At 35.6% G+C, this 16,582-nt stretch overlaps 1 protein-coding gene across 1 annotated transcript; it reads left to right on the top strand.

The window, feature by feature from the left end:
- Positions 1-809: 809 nt before the first annotated feature.
- LOC121415769 lies at positions 810-13,877 on the top strand. The gene is made up of 14 exons (XM_041609095.1): positions 810-913; positions 2,947-3,115; positions 3,583-3,632; positions 4,235-4,334; positions 4,801-4,889; positions 5,477-5,591; positions 6,413-6,556; positions 7,320-7,553; positions 8,513-8,602; positions 9,341-9,406; positions 10,082-10,170; positions 11,220-11,278; positions 11,812-11,903; positions 12,645-13,877. The coding sequence occupies exons 2-14, from the start codon at positions 2,975-2,977 to the stop codon at positions 12,915-12,917; spliced, it is 1,542 nt and encodes a 513-aa protein (XP_041465029.1). The 5' UTR covers positions 810-913; positions 2,947-2,974; the 3' UTR covers positions 12,918-13,877.
- Positions 13,878-16,582: the final 2,705 nt, after the last annotated feature.

Raw genomic sequence — 16,582 nt, 5'->3', positions numbered from 1 at the left:
CAAAAGGGGGGAGATACGGGCCGGCTTCCCCCCCCCCCCCCCCCCCCCGCCCCCCTGAATCCGCCATTGTCCTTGGGTTTACCAGAATGCTTGTGATTGACTCTATACTCTCACTGCCTCAAGCCTGTAGCTTTTGAAAGTATAATTATGTTACTTGAGGAAGTATAATTATGTTAGTTATAATACATTCAATCTGTCCACTTGCGTAACGCCCCTACAAAAAGTTGCACGACCAAGACTAAAAGAATAGAAAAGAAAAGCTTGAAACATGATGGAACATGATAAAATTTTCTTAACATTAAATGCTAAGCTAAGTGAAAATCAATCACAAAATATAGGGCCTACCTTTTTTATATACTAAATATGTCATCTTTTCCTCCACTGCATTTGTCTGCAATATTCTTTTATTTTTTGTACGTGAAATAGATGTCGAAAGAGAAAATAAAAAATATGAAACGACTGAAAATGAAATGTACAAATCTAAATTTAATTGATTTGAATTGAATCGAATTGACAAATATTTAGATCTCTCATTCAGCTTGCTCACCTATTTGGATGAGTACATCAATAGGCCTACGATTTGACAAAATAAATCCAATGTAGTGGACCAATTATTGCCATACCTTTATTTTGGACATCCATTTATGCATTCATTATTAAAGTTTGAAGTGTATTTATAAATTTTAGTTTTTAAGTGAAAATTTAAAATTAAATTTTGAATTAATGTCTCATGAATTACCAGTATTTGTTTCTCGTTTGTCATATCTGCAGTGCCAGATACCGTACTTAAATTTAGTCGATAGATTTAGTTGAGTTTGCGGTTGTTCACTTTTGTCCTGATCCGTGATAAAATAATTCGTTTTTAGTCTCTAAGTTGGAAAATCCTGACATTCATTCGGAATTTTAAACTTAGGTAATTATCTTGGCCAAAATAATTGGCAAAATAATTTTCTATTTCATCACAGCATCTAGAAAATTTTGATTGAAAAATTTTGTCCCTTATTATTGTCAAGTTGTCCCATCTATTGACGTTTTTGTTAGTAAAGCCTGGACCTTGTTCAGTTCATTGAATGAGTGCTCACTTTAGTTTCACTCTTTGGTAACAAAAAATACATTAAAAATAACATAGCCCTAGTTCAATCCATGTAAATGTTTAGGGATCTATATATTTTTCTTCATTATGAATTTAGGGTTCTTTTTTATTAAAAAAGTTTACAAATTTTGAGCATATTTTTTATTTCATTGAATCAAAATAATCTAAATCATGCACTCACACAACATGCGAGGTAGGCCTAAGTAAAATTCAGACCATGCAAAATTGGGTAACCGCAAAATTGCTAGAGCCAAACCTAAAGCAAGAACCTCGTTTGTAGGATGAGTGGAAAGAGTCAAACTTCAAAGAATAAAATGAAATTAGGCTACTGAGACATCAGTACTGGTAATCTAATTGTGTTACTTAAAGACTGAGTCTGAGGTTTCATCGTTGTCGTTGAAACAGTTCTATATGAATGCATGTTTTCATGAAAATGCAATGAGCAAGATGATAATGGGACATTCCTTCATGCCCATTTAAATTCTTTTGATTGTATTTTATTATAAATATTAAATGAAATCACATTTCTAAGATATAGATCCTAGATCTAGAAAAATGGGCAAACATTATTGGCAAAATTGCAACGACCTATTTTTTTATCAGAGACACTTGTGTGATGATAATGTACATGAGAAAAAGAAAAGGGGGGACATGATTTCAATATCTCTTAATCAGTTTGGTACCATCTTTGTAACATAGGATTTATCCAGAAATATTTAAGTCTGCAACCGAAAAGAGTACATGCCTTGATTTCCTCCCACCTTGATTTCTGTAAATGTCCTTTTGTTGAATTTATCGCAGGCTCAGTTACATAAGCTTTAGAAAGACCTACAGAATGCAGCTTCTTGCATCGTCACTTTGTTAAATAAACGCTCTCATTATCACTCCCATCTTGAATTGGCTGCACTGGCTCCCTATCAAAAATCGGATTATCTTAAAGATTTTGTTGCTGGCTTTTCATGGTATTCTTGGATCAGCATCACAATACAGTCTTTCATTTATCAATTACTATAGACCAAGCAGGTCTTTGCGCTCATCCACTTCTGGCTAATTCCTTTTTATTCCTAAAGTTTCGAAAACTTGGGGGGAAAGATCATTTGCTTTTGCATGCCCCACTTTGTGGAATAGCCTTCCTGAAGACATAATAAAAAGTATGTACCTCTCGAAACTTTCAAAAATCTTATTAAACTTTTTTTTTATTTAACTCTTGTCTTAGCTCTTTATGCACCTTGAGCACTCTACAGAGTGGATTTGGTGCTTTATAAGTCACATTATTATTATTATCATATATTGTCAGCCCACCTACATGACGGCAATTGTTTTCACAAAATATTGCAAAATGTTGAAATTGGCACTATCGTAGTTTAAGTCACCAGTCTGTTCACTGCCGTTTATTTTGTCGGCACGGGTGACTTCTTTCTCTCCCATTAACTTTGAATACAATGAGTGCTCACACACAAGATTTAGTATCATATATTGTCAGCCCACCTACATGATGGCAATTGTTTTCACAAAATATTGCAAAATGTTGAAATTGGCACTATCGTAGTTTAAGTCACCAGTCTGTTCACTGCCGTTTATTTTGTCGGCACATGTGTTCTTTCTCTCCCATTAACTTTGAATACAATGAGTGCTCACACACAAGAAGGGAGGTAACAGGTGACTTATTTCACGATAAGGCCGTTACGATCCCTACTGTACTTTGTTATTTGTTATCATGAAGATTAGGTTGAAAATTATCAGCATTTTAGTGAATTTTAGACTAAATGTATTTATTTGGATATGATAATTTCAAGTCCAGAGTAGGCCTACTCTTTTAAAGAAATGAACATATTCATATAATTTCACCACAGCTTGAGGGTTGAGGAGTAGCATGGAACAATGGCCGGAGAACCTCGAAAGAGAGGGAGGAATGTGATTACTGGAAGGATGAAAAATGAAGAGAATTTCACCAGAGAACATCCTGGCATCAATCATGATAATGGAAAGGCTAGTGTGATACAGCTACAACGTGAAATCAAGGTAAAAATAATTAGGCCTAGAATCTAATTGCAGTGGATAACTTTATGAAAGTGTAAGCAGTGCTAGAAAAAATCAAGATTTTTCATATTTATTTCATAATAATGTAAATTCTTTATCATAATTTGTGATGATTGTATGAAGATCCTCTTATATTGTCTAATCTATAAGAATTGATTTTTTTATGTATCAAAGAAATGGTTTGTGATACCTACCCTCCTTTGCATATTGAAAAGTGACCATGATGTGCAGTATTTTGTAAGAATTCAATACAAGCAAACTTTAAAAATGACCTCACTTTCTTATTTTGAATCCAATTTTGATGGTATTTATATGGAACTGTATGCTGTTCTGCTTTACTCCATTTGTTCAAATTAAATTGAATTATTTTGAACTTCAAGAATCAAATTTAGCTTGATCATGAATGAGGTTTGATATTGCTCACCATCATCCGTCTGCTATTACTACAGGCTTTGAAAGAAGAGAATGCTAAATTGCAGAAGGACTTTGATAATGTCAAGTAAGTGCCTTGTTTACAGAATGTTCAATTTTTCTACAACTTTTTTATTCTCTTAAGCTCATTAACTAAAGAATTAAATGAAATTGTTGTTACTTTTCAATAATGCCAAGTAAGTGCCTTGTTTACAGAATGTTCAATTTTTCTACAACTTTTTTTTTATTCTCTTAAGCTCATTAAATAAAGAATTAAATGAAATTGTTGTTACTTTGTGTACTCTCTTATTACAGATTTATAGCTATTAAAAGCTATCCGGGGCCTGTTGCATAAAACTTTTTACCTGAGAAAACTCAGGTATTTTTTACCTGAGGTTTAGGATTTATCTCTGTGTTAAAGTCAATGGCAGAAATCAGACTAACCTTTATTGTTTTCAGTTTTTACCGGAGTTTTTCAGGTAAAAAGTTTTATGCAACAGGCTGCAGGTGGGATTACAAACTCCTTCAAAACAAAAGAGTGATTATTGGAAGCAGCAGCTGAGGATAAAGCTGTAGGGTGATAATAGTTGTGCTATGTGTAAATCCAGATTTAATTATTATTATTATTGTTATTATCATCATCATCATCATCATTAATACAAATTAATTGGATTTGTTGTTTTTTCCAAGGTCCATCTATGATCAGCTTGTTTCAGAAGGTCCTGTAGAGCAATATGGTGAAAGAAGAGTTAATCTACTCAAGTCACAAGTTATACAACTCGAGAGACAGGTACGTACTGTATAATTTAATTTGAACAGGCTTCTTGGCTGTTATATAAGATGAACAGTAAATTTCACCCCCCCCCCCAAAAAAAAAAAAAAAAAAAGTTTTGTGCTGTGCTATCCCTTATGTTACACCCCACTCCCCAGGTATCAAATTTCCTAACAATGACATGGTCATACTGAGGCAACTGCTAAGAGGGGGAATATAATGAAATTATGCAGATTTTAATTGGAAAACAAGTATAATAACATGTTAAGCTTGACAGGATCAAATCACTGACGCTTTGTTTGTTTTTTTTTTTTTAATGAAAAGAGGGAAACATGCTATCATTTGAAGACATATTTTGTAATGAAAATAGATATTTTACTTGATATATCTAAAATTGCTTGGAGAAACAAAGTCTTGTTTTGTGATTGTTAATATTAATTGTTGAATTTATATTGTATTTGGGCTGTATGATTTTCTACCCAAGGTGCTAATGCAAGCTGAGGCTCTCAGTTCTAGATCTGGCATTCTTTTTGAAGTGGAGAATAATCTTCAAAGGATTGCTGATAATTTCAGGTAATGGATAGAAAAATATGTTTCCTTTTCTTCTAAGATATTTTTTTTAATTCATGAATATTCATGAATTTATATTACCCTCAGAACTTATTGATTTGAATGCCAGTTCTTTTTATCAAATTGTATTTCTGAATATTTTATCAAGTTTGCCAAAGAATTAAAGTTCATTATTTTGTTGCAAACATGAAACATGACACTCTCTAACCATCATACAGTTCATGTCCAAATTTATGTATGATCCAGTATTCTTTTAAAGGACTTAACACACATTGCTGATTTTGATGTCATGTGGATGTTTTTATCAGCACTGCTGTTGGTGTTGCTGCTTATGTCAGTGTTGTTGGGGTGGATGTTGGTTTTAGTGTTGATGTTAATCTTTGTTTTAGGTGTTGGTGTTGATTTTGATGTTGGCTTTGTTGTTGGTGTTATTATGTTGATATTGGAGGTCATATTGGACTTGGTTTCAGTGTTCATATTGGTGTTGGTGTTGATGTCAGCTTTGATGGCATTGGTGTTTTTTTATGTTGGTGTTCATATTGATGTTAATAAAATTTGAAATAAATCAAATCATCATTTGTATTTACCAGGGAGCTGCTGTCCAATGAAACTAAAGGCCCATGTGTCCAGGTTCAAAGGTCACAGCTCACGACCATGATAGAAACGGCCGAGTCAGCACGTCTGAGACTGTACAAAAATCTAGAGGTAAGTTCAGATAGTGAAGGGTCATCTAGATAATGCAATGGTATTGTGTCTGGTGGTGAAGGTGTCTTGATTATCAGTGATTGAAAGAAACCACTGTGATTGCTTACGTCACGTTTGGCCAGCAATGACTATACAGGGCTGGTAAACTCGTCATATCTTTTATATTGTATGTCCTTCCTTGGTAGACGATCTTTGTATGCTTGTACTGTTCATCTGAATGATTTTATTCAACCCTTTTCTATGTCTGACCCACATTTCCTCCATGATCACTTAACTTGTTGAATTGTTCAAGCCATGATCTTTTGAGAGCATTGTCTGTCATATGAACTACTAAACAGAAACAATTTTTTCAGGAAGATCCCACATAACATAGGGAGTTAGGGACTTACAGGGTGTTGCATGCACCTGTAATATACATTCAGGTTACATGGGGCAAGGTGAGAACTAATGCAGAGGTTAAAGGTTCCATCCCTGGTTTGTATTTGTGATGGTGACATTAAAGGTTGTTCCCAGATGTAAATAATTATATCTGATTAATACACATCTGTATTATATGATGTATTGGATGTTCAGACATGTTCATGTTGGAATTGCCCTATTGCTTCTGCAGTACTCTCTGCATAATCTAATAAGATATGTGTTAATTGAATTAAGTCAGACAGATTTCTTTGGTCCCAGAGTTACGGCTTTATAAGCAAATCACCTAGTTATTAAGCCAAGATGCAGAATTAAAAAAAAAAGTCGCAAATGATACTTGATAGATCTTCATTTATTGCAACAATCAGAAACCATGATTCTTTCCTGTATGTTCGAACTATCAGATCAACAACCAAGAAAAGTTAGAACAACCCCTCATCTTCACCGGCCTCTATGCTAAGACCAAACCTCATCGCTATGACAACAAGCCAGTTGATATCATGGATGTGTGCAGTGGAAAGATAGAACATCTCAACCTGAAACATATAGTGAGTTTGGATTTAATGTTGTATTCTTATGTCCTGATTAAAACAACTTTTGATAACAAACTTACTGGGTTTACTTAGACCCCACTTTTATTGAGTGCCAGTTGTCATCTTATTCACCAGTTGAAGTTTATTCTTACCTTGTTGCAAAAAAGTTGTCAACAAATTAATTGAGCTATGAAATGAGATTTCATCATTTTATTTGTATAGAGAAACTATAATTTTTTTAAATAGAATTATTTTTTCTTTTGCGACCAGGTAACAAATGGGGGGGGGCACTCACATATATTAGTGGTAGGGGGAACGTGCCGCTTTGATAGCCCCCTTTTTCAGACCTAATTTTCAGTTCTCTAGATACTCCGAATGACAAGATTGCAGTTCAGTAGCCGCCCAGCCCCGCTCGCAAGACACCCGTTACGTGACATCTTAGTTCCCCAGCCCTGCCAAATTGTCAAGCACGAGCACCGCATGCGGGAGATGCACGTACAGCTTCGCAACTCCTTACATATTAAACTAGTAGCCGCTCCATGCATGGCGAGCACATTCAACGAGCACATACCTAAAGTACAGTGCTATGATGACATTTGAGGGAAGTTCGGATGAAAATGAGATTCACTAGCTTTAATTGAATATACGCCCTCACACACTAATTGTTTTAGCACCTCAAAAATGTTTGCTTTGTTACTCCAAATTACAAAGTGCAAATACAATATAGTGAGGTAGTAGTGAACGTAACTTCTTGTTACTGTTTTTTTTTTGTCTGCAGGCTAAATTAGAATCCAAACTCTTTACCTTGAACCAACAACTCAAGACACTCCACCAAACACTGAAGACCTGCTGGTCACCTGACTGCCATGCCCTACAGCAGTTGACCAATCAGCATCTTCCATCGGCTGTCAATCAGAGATTGTCCAGCCTTCTTAAACACGCTGAGAGACAGCTGGTTGAATGCTGCCAGGACTTGGTGTCACTGTCGATTTTGGTGCCAGCAGCTCCATGGGTAAGCAACAGTGGTAGGAAGGAATTGATGGAGGGATGGAAGGATGGGTGGATGGATGGATGGATGGGTGGATGGATGGAAGGAAGGATGGATGGATGGGTGGATGGAAGGAAGGATATATTGAAGGATGGATGGAAGGATGGGTGGATGGATGGGTGGGTGGATGGAAGGATGGATAGATAGATGGGTGGATGGAAGGGTGGATTGAAGGATGGATGGGTGGATGGATAGGTGGATGGAATGATAAGTGGATGGATGGATGGATGGATGGGTGGATGGATGGATGGATGATTGGGTGGATGGATGGATGGATGGGTGGATGGATAGATGGATGGATAGATGGATGGATGGATGGATGGAGGAAGGGATGAAGGGAGGGATTAAAGGATGGAGTGAAGGATGGGTGGATGGATGGATGGATGGGTGGGTGGATGAATGGATTGAAAGATGGATGGAGGAAGGATGGATGGATGGGTGGGTGGGTGGGTGGATGGATTGAAGGGTGGATGGAAGGATGGATTGAAGGGTGGATGGAAGGATGGATTGAAGGATGGATGGAAGGATGGATGGAAGGAAGGATGGGTGGATGGATGGATGGGTAAATGGATGGATGGATTGGTGGATAGATGGAAGGAAGGATGGATGGATGGGTGGAGGGAGGGAGGGAGGGAGGGAAGGGAGGAGGGATGGGTGGATGGATGGATTGAAGGATGGATGGAAGGATGGGTGGTGGGTGGGTGGATGGATGGATTGAAGGAAGGAAGGATGGGTGGAGGGATGGAAGCAAATATATTGCTGTACACATGCGTGACCAAAAAAAGACGTTTAAACGGGTTACTTTCATGGGGTGAGTGATAGTACCTGTGTTAGAGTGGAATCATTGTGACACAATCCCTCCCAGCTTGTTTTATATATTTCTAGATGTTCAATTATCATTTTAAATCATTTTTTATATCTAGCCTTTACTGAGTAAATCTGTTATACCTGAAATCAAGATTGATGATGTCATGACTGCACTTCCAACTTTCCCAAGAAATAAACAACAGCAGGTAAGAGGATTATACGTGTTCATGTATCTGGTCCTGGGTGCCTTCACACGAATGGTAGCGATTAATCGTACCCTAGATTTTCGCGATTGATTGTACATTGCAGTCAATGGAATCAATCATAGAAAATTGTTCTAAGATCGTTGGTAAGCTTTGTGTGAAGGGCCCCTTTTCATTTCATCTGTTGTATATTTCATGTGTAATCTGCTGTGAAGGAAAGCTATTTCCTGTAACCAGCAATACATGAAATACCTTGTCAATTCCATCCCGTTATGTCTGGGAGTGTATTCTTCATCTGTCATGGAGTAGAGTGATTACTTGTGTAATATTGAGCGTAAAATGACAAGGAAAGATTTATGTTATGATGCTCACATCATTCAGTCACATGTCTTTTAAATGAAATCCTTCAGCTTTTCCATACTATTCTTGTAGTTTTATTCAAATATGTTTGGTTTTCCTTTTTCATTATTCCCTGACGTTCCAAATTAGGTACACATATAACTAGTAGAAGGACTACTGGTCTATTGAAAATTTGAATGTTGACATTTTATAAATAATTGTTTGCTACATGTATGTATAGTTAATACAGACATGGGTTATCCCTTTTGATTGGTATGGTTTGTTTTGTTTTTTGTCTTTTTTTTTTAATTTAGTTGCAGTCTTATCATAGTGGAAAACATACAATGCATTGTATGTTTAATTAGTTGTAAATAATGGCACATATGTATTTATTATATTCAGGTGAAGTCTGTGATTGATGCAGTGATCAAGGCAAGCAACTACTCGAGAAGAGTCTCCAAAATGGAGGTATGAAGTGTGAAAGCTTTTCATTTTGTATCTACTTTACATATAAACAGAGTGAAAAAATAGTGCTAACAGAAATTTAATAATCTTTCGGGTGTTTTTTCATAGATATTAATTGCCATCTTTGCATTAAGAGCCCTTTGTACTATTCATGTAAGAAAGGGGGATTAGTTTAGATTAGATTAGTGATCCATCATTACAAAGAGGGACCTGTGGTCAGAATCATTCTTTTCTTTTCTATTTAATGATTCATAATAATATTTGAATCACATACGTGGATGCTATTTAAGCAATGGCTTATGATTATACTATATTTATCGATGAAAAGAAATGACTGTACGCTGCATGAAATTATTCTTGGATTGATGCCCACCCCAATGAAAAGGGTTTTTTTAATTTAATTTCTGCTGCAAATATTGAAATAATAGTTTATTTCATTAAAAAAAAAAACTAGTGTGTGATGAAAATCATCTACTTTCTCATTTGAATATCTTTGTGTTTAGTGTAACTGTGTTGTGAAAATAAACAAGATTTTGAAATTTCATAACTTTCTCTTCTTACATCTGATTTTGATGAATTTTTTAGTGTTATGCTTGTTTATTTTTTTTATCCCTTTTAATATTCAAATGAAATTTTTGTTGGGGTGGACTTGACCTTGAATGACTTTTATTCTTGTAGGCGAAGGCTTGTGTAGAAGAGTTGAGATTCCACCAAGCCCTCTATGATGTTCAGTTTAAGTACATGGATTCACTCTATGCTGCTGTAAGGTGAGTTTCACTCGGTTTACACCCAGTTTTCCCACTTCTTAGATAGTCTGATATCACATGGGCTAAACTCCTTTGGTCTACCATCAATTGTGTTTAATAATCCTTTGGTTTACTGTCAGGCTAAGCTTATAGTGGCAATCCCTACAGCCTTCTTAAAATTGTTATAAAAAATGCAACTTTGTTCATATTTTTTATTGTTAAATGTTTTGTTATATAGTATGTATTTTCTTTGTTGTTTTGTATTTGAAAAGTTGCGGAAACAATTCAATTCAATTCAAATTTATTTCCACAATTAAAAATGTACGTATGTACAAATCATTGACATTAAAAGATATATTACACGTGGAGGGGTCAAAGAAAGCATAACTGCTTGTATAAAGTAAAATGAAAAAGAAAATTTGGTCTAATTACCCTTTGGTCTACTCTACACTTGGTTGAATACCCACCTCAGATAAAATATACTACAAGGGCAAAGCCATCAGTCTAATAGCTGTTTGGTCTACTCTGAATTTGGTCTATTTTCCTTTTGGTCTACTCTACACTTGGTTGAATACCCACCTCAGATAGTCATATACTACGAGGGCAAAGCCAATGGCCTACAGCTATTTGGTCCACTCTCAATTTGTTCTATTTTTCTTTTGGTCTACACTACACTTGGTTGAATACCCACCTCAGATAGTCTTATACTACGAGGGCAAAACCATTGGCCTACAGCTGTTTGGTTTAATCTTTATTGGATCTAATTACGGTGTGGTAAACAATAAATTTGGTCCAGTTGCTGTTTGGTCTACACTACACTCAGTCTTATACCTATATCAGATAGTGTAATACCACGTGGGCAAACCCATTTAGTCTACTATTAATGTTGTCTAATTTTTGTTTTGTCTATTCTCTACTTGATATAATACCTTCTTGGCTTAACTGCCATTTGGTCAATTTTTCAGATGGTCTAGTTTCAACTTACTTAATTTCTGCTTATTACTTTACACTTTGTCAAAAAATGAAAAATTGAATGCTGACTAACTTCCCTTTTCTATTCTTTTTTTCAGAGAAGCATATATGATGTTTGAAGACAGTATTCAGAAGACATTGTGTGACCCAATGAAAGGTAAGTCCATTCAGGGGTCTGTCTTTTAAAGCATTTTGTAAAATAGCTTGTGTGACTCTATGAAAGACAGGAGTATGCTATTTATTTAAAGTTCCTACTGTTATACACTCATATTCATAGTCTGCAAAGTCCTGACAATGATCATCCATTCGGTCTGACTTCAAATGATCTTGAAACTTTTCCTGCCATAGGCCTCGTAGATATGCTTTGAAAACCTAGCAGTTACATGCATAATGGTGGGCCACTGTAATGGAATCAGTTATCAAAGTATCTTGAAATTAAGATTCGTTTTCATCATTATTTGCCATGGTTTACGTAAAAATCAGTGATATGGTTCAAAAATTGTCAGAAGCTTTCCAGGCTCATATTATTGTCAGCTTCTTAGATCTGAACCACGGTAACCAATTAGCTCTGTTTAAACAATATTTTGTGAGACTTCCTTGATGCTGAAATTGTCAGTAACATTTTCTCGAGAGGAAAAGTCTTTTTTTAATGGAAGTTCTTACCACTTTCTTCCCTTTTCATATTTTCAGAAGTTATGTCATCGTTTGAGAGGTTGAAGCAGACCGCATCGGAGGAGGCCTTGAGAGAGTTTTTGACATCTTTCAAGCTCCACAAGTCACAAGTGAGTATTCTGTTATGCGTGCAATCGTAAAATTGGTACGTGGAATTGTGGATGTCATTATTCTAATCGTGTAACAGATTTCCTGGAGGTTCATATCAGGGCCCTGTTGTACATAGAGTTAGGATTGATCCGATCAATTGTAACTCTATGGAAATCCATCAGTGTCATAAATTTTTCGTAGAAAAATTTGCACAATGTCCTCTTTTTGCAAAGAGAAGCGCAGTGAATTTTCAAGAAAACAATGAATGCATGAATATACATCACAGCTAGAAAATATTTTGAACAAACATGCATAATAGATGTTGACGTTGCTGGCCGTCCATAGTTGCGAGTGATTGGATCAATCGTAACCCTTTGTACAACAGGGCCCTGATGTGCATTTGAATAGGTCTGGATAGTTATTTTTAGATGAATACTTGTCTCAGTCTCCTTCATATGTGGCACATGTATAAGATTTTTTTTTATATTTCATTTGCTATATTTAGGCTTTGGCTAATTTTCCAAGATTACTTGAATTGTGATTTGTTTTGTAAATAAGGAATTACAATAAAGTTGGAAAATTATTACCTTTGAATGTTTTTAATCAGATATATATGTATGGTACCATGTAATATGCTTTAATCATCATAAACATAATCTTGATATCATTTTTCTATTGCAAGTTATATATTGTGTTTTGGTTCATGGTAATAGGGTGAGAACTATTTTCTAAATGATCCACATTCTATTTTGTGTTATCAGTTGGAAACGGCCGTTGAAGGTCTGACACAGACTCGAGGGCAGGGAGCGGAAGCCATATCCGAGCACGGAGACCAGTTCCTGGATGCTGTCAAAGCAGTAGCCGAGAAGACGGCCAAGGAGAGGGACCGGCTGGCTGAAGAGCTGGAGGAAGTCAAGAGAATGAGAGATCAGCATCTCATGGAAGGAATGGAGGTTTTAAGGGTCGCTAAACCCGAAGAGGAATCAGCTGGGAATGGATCTGAAGCTATGGATAATAGAGAAAAGAAGAGTTGACAGAGGACCACTTAAATATTATTTGTGCAATATATGGAAGCGTTGTGGTGTAGCAGTTCAGACTCTCGCCTTATTAATAGAGGGTTGTGTGTTTGAATCTCACTCCAGTCTAGTGTTCTTTGGCACGGTGTCAATCCATACTTTGCCACTCTCCACCCAGGTGTTAAATGGGCACCTGGTAGGATGCAAAAAGCCTATGTAGTGTGCCTAGCAATCAAGTTTTGGAACTCTTCTTGGAATGCTCCCTTGGGATCACAAGAGCATACATTGTATATTGCGTGCAGCAAAGATCTGATGACTGGGGTGATAATGATTACAATGTAAAACCCTTACTGTATTAAGTGTTATATAAATGTATCTATTATTGTATATGTTTTGTTATGTTTTAAAAATTAAAAGTTTTCATTACAACTAGGTATTTAGGCCTACCCCTTCACTTTGATAGAGTGTCTCTGGTGGTTCCATGGCATGACTCCTGCGATGATTGTTTCTACAGAATATCCACTCATCAAGCCAAGCATAAATCCTAACCTCAAACCGGTTAACCCTGATCCTCCCTTTATTCTGAACATAACAACAAGGACCAAATTACTTCAGAGAAATTAGCAGAGGAGCAATTGTGGCAGGAGCAAATGTTGCATTACCATCTCGGATAGGGAATACATAGCAGATATGGGAAAATAAAACCCTTCAAATTTAGGGAAATATAGGCCTACATGTATGTATCAGCATGCAAAATGTGTAAGTAATACCATCTTTTTGCAGTGACAAGGGCAATAATATATTTTTTACTCAGAATTTACTGCATTTTATTGCCTTAAACAAGTGGTGTAGATAAAGTATGAAACTTTGAATTAATATCATATTTTTAGGCCTCATTGAAAATGAGTCACAAAGATATTTGTGTGTTTATTTTCTAAATGAATGTAGAATATGTAAAACCTGTGTGTGATACAAACTGTGCCTCATTTTTTGTCTCACCTGCATAGCAGAGTGAGACTATAGGCGCCGCTTTTCCGACGGCGGCGGCGGCGGCGTCAACATCAAATCTTAACCTGAGGTTAAGTTTTTGAAAGGACATCATAACTTAGAAAGTATATGGACCTAGTTCATGAAACTTGGCCATAAGGTTAATCAAGTATTACTGAACATCCTATTAGAGTTTCATGTCACATGACCAAGGTCAAAGGTCATTTAGGGTCAATGAACTTAGACCATGTTGGAGGAATCAACATCAAAATCTTAACCTGAGGTTAAGTTTTTGAAATAACGTCATAACTTAGAAAGTATATGAAACTAGTTCATGAAACTTGGACATAAGGTTAATCAAGTATCACTGAACATCCTGCATGAGTTTTATGTCACATGACCAAGGTCAAAGGTCATTTAGGGTCAATGAACTTTGGCCAAATTGGGGGTATCTGTTGAATTCCCATCATAACTTTGAAAGTTTATGGATCTGATTCATGAAACTTTGACATACTAGTAATCAAGCATCACTGAACATTTTGTGCAAGTTGCAGGTCTCATGATTAAGGTCAAAGGTCATTTAGGGTCAATGAACTTTGGCCGAATTGGGGGTATCTGTTGAATTACCATCATAACTTTGAAAGTTTATGGATCTGATTCATGAAACTTGGACATTAGAGTAATCAAGTATCACCGAACATCCTGTGCGCATTTCAGGTCACATGACCAAGGTCAGAGGTCAATGAACTTTGGCCGAATTGGATGTATCTGTTGAATTACCATCATAACTTTGAAAGTTTATGGATCTGATTCATGAAACTTGGACATAAGAGTAATCAAGTATCACTGAACATCCTGTGCGAGTTTCAGGTCACATGATCAAGGTCAAAGGTCAATGAACTTTGGCCGAATTGAATGTATCTGTTGAATTACCATCATAACTTTGAAAGTTTATGGATCTGATTCATGAAACTTGGACATAAGAGTAATCAAGTATCACTAAACATCCTGTGCGAGTTTCAGGTCACATGATCAAGGTCAAAGGTCAATGAACTCTGAGCCATGTTGTTTTTTTTTAAATAACAATCATATCTCAGTAAGTTTATTGGTCTAGTTCATAAAAAGTGGACATAATAGTAACCATGTATCACTGAACATCTTGTGCGAGTTAGAGTAGTTTTCAAAGTCAGCACTGCTGCTATATTTAACTGCGTGATGCAGGTGAGACGGCCAGAGGCATTCCACTTGTTTTTTTTACTAAAGCAATGAGTAATCCATTTTCATATTGCAAGATAATTTTATTAGAAAGCAGATTGCCCTTCTTCCAAAAATTGAATGAAGTGCAAGATCTACAGCCAGTTGCAAAAAGATAAATGTTTCAAATGCAACTTAAAAAAAAATCAAACAGAAGATCCAAGTATGCAATTCTGATATGTTTAAAATCAAGTTGCCATTGATTTTTATATCAACTGCCATCGGTTGCAACTCTTTTCTGCCACAAGTCTTTGGGAAAGATATTGATTTGTAAGATGACTAATTTCAAATTACTTTGCTTATATTTTGCTGGTCATTGGCTGATTACCCATTTTCAACCAGACTTATTTGGCACATATGTGTTTTCTTTCACAATGTCCCAAAGATAACTTCGGAGAATCATGCTTATGCCTGCGCAGCCCCAAAATTGTACAATGGCTTGCCATATGTAATTAGATCTTCTCCATTAGTAGAAATGTTCAAACTTAGACTAAAACAGTATCTTTTCAATTAATTTCCATACAAACTTTTTATTTCCCTTTCTGTTAAAAGCATTTCAGGAGCTCGTTATTACACTGCAGAAGAATGTATGCACAAAGATTTCTCCGCTATACAAAATCAGTATATTATTATTCTTTCAAAAAAATTAATTGCCGTTTTGTTGGTTTCTGTTGGATTTTTTTTAATGATCGATTCTACAATATAACCAAAAATGTATAGTTGAGGGTATGTACAAGTCCAGTCGTTTCAGAAGTAATAGCATTAACACAATTTAGGAAACTTTTTTCACGTTTGTTCAAAGTCTTGATTAGGGATGCCAGTTGGAATTGATCAGAGGGCCTGAAAATTACCTAGAATACAATATTTTGTACACAAAAGTGCTAAAACTATGGCCTGAAAATAAAAGGCCAGAGCCTGAATTCAGGCTTTTGCTTGAAAACTGGCATTCCTGCTTGATGAAATTATTCTCTCAGCAATTTATTCATTCTATTTATGTAAAATTGATTCTCTTTTGTTATTCTACAATGCATCTGATTTTTGAAATATCTAGTACTTAAAAATCTTTGAATAACATTTCTTCTCAGCTTACTGACATGCAGATTTAAGCCTTGATTTTATATGCAGTTGAGTTATTGATGCTAATTGAAAAATATTCTTTTTTGTATAGAATTATATACTTGGATACTGATACTTTGAATAAAGAAAGTGTGTAAAATTCAGATACATGTATGTTTGGAAAAAGTGATTTTGTCTTTTTTGTTTTGTTTGGGTGCAATTACGAATACAATTAAGTCTTTGACTTCCAATGTGATCCAAAATTATTGGTCTTGTAGGCAGAGTCACATGTAATCTTTAAATAGTTAAATTTAATGTTTACAGGTGAAGAAACTAAAAAAAGGTAATAATTGGGTGAGGCATTGTGATATACCTTCAATCATTAT

This window comes from Lytechinus variegatus, chromosome 5 (assembly GCF_018143015.1).
Source record: "Lytechinus variegatus isolate NC3 chromosome 5, Lvar_3.0, whole genome shotgun sequence".
NCBI classification, from domain to species: Eukaryota; Metazoa; Echinodermata; class Echinoidea; order Temnopleuroida; family Toxopneustidae; genus Lytechinus; species Lytechinus variegatus.
The sequence above is the reverse complement of the archived record's forward strand: the minus strand, read 5'-3'. Positions and strand labels throughout refer to the sequence as shown.

Bases quoted from the DNA above. Each gene is read 5' to 3' on its own strand.
- LOC121415769 (XM_041609095.1), top strand. From the start codon at position 2,975: ATGGCCGGAGAACCTCGAAAGAGAGGGAGGAATGTGATTACTGGAAGG. The intron at 9,407-10,081 runs GTATGAAGTGTG...TTATTCTTGTAG, and splicing joins GAAGAGTCTCCAAAATGGAG to GCGAAGGCTTGTGTAGAAGA. The intron at 11,279-11,811 runs GTAAGTCCATTC...TCATATTTTCAG, and splicing joins ATTGTGTGACCCAATGAAAG to AAGTTATGTCATCGTTTGAG.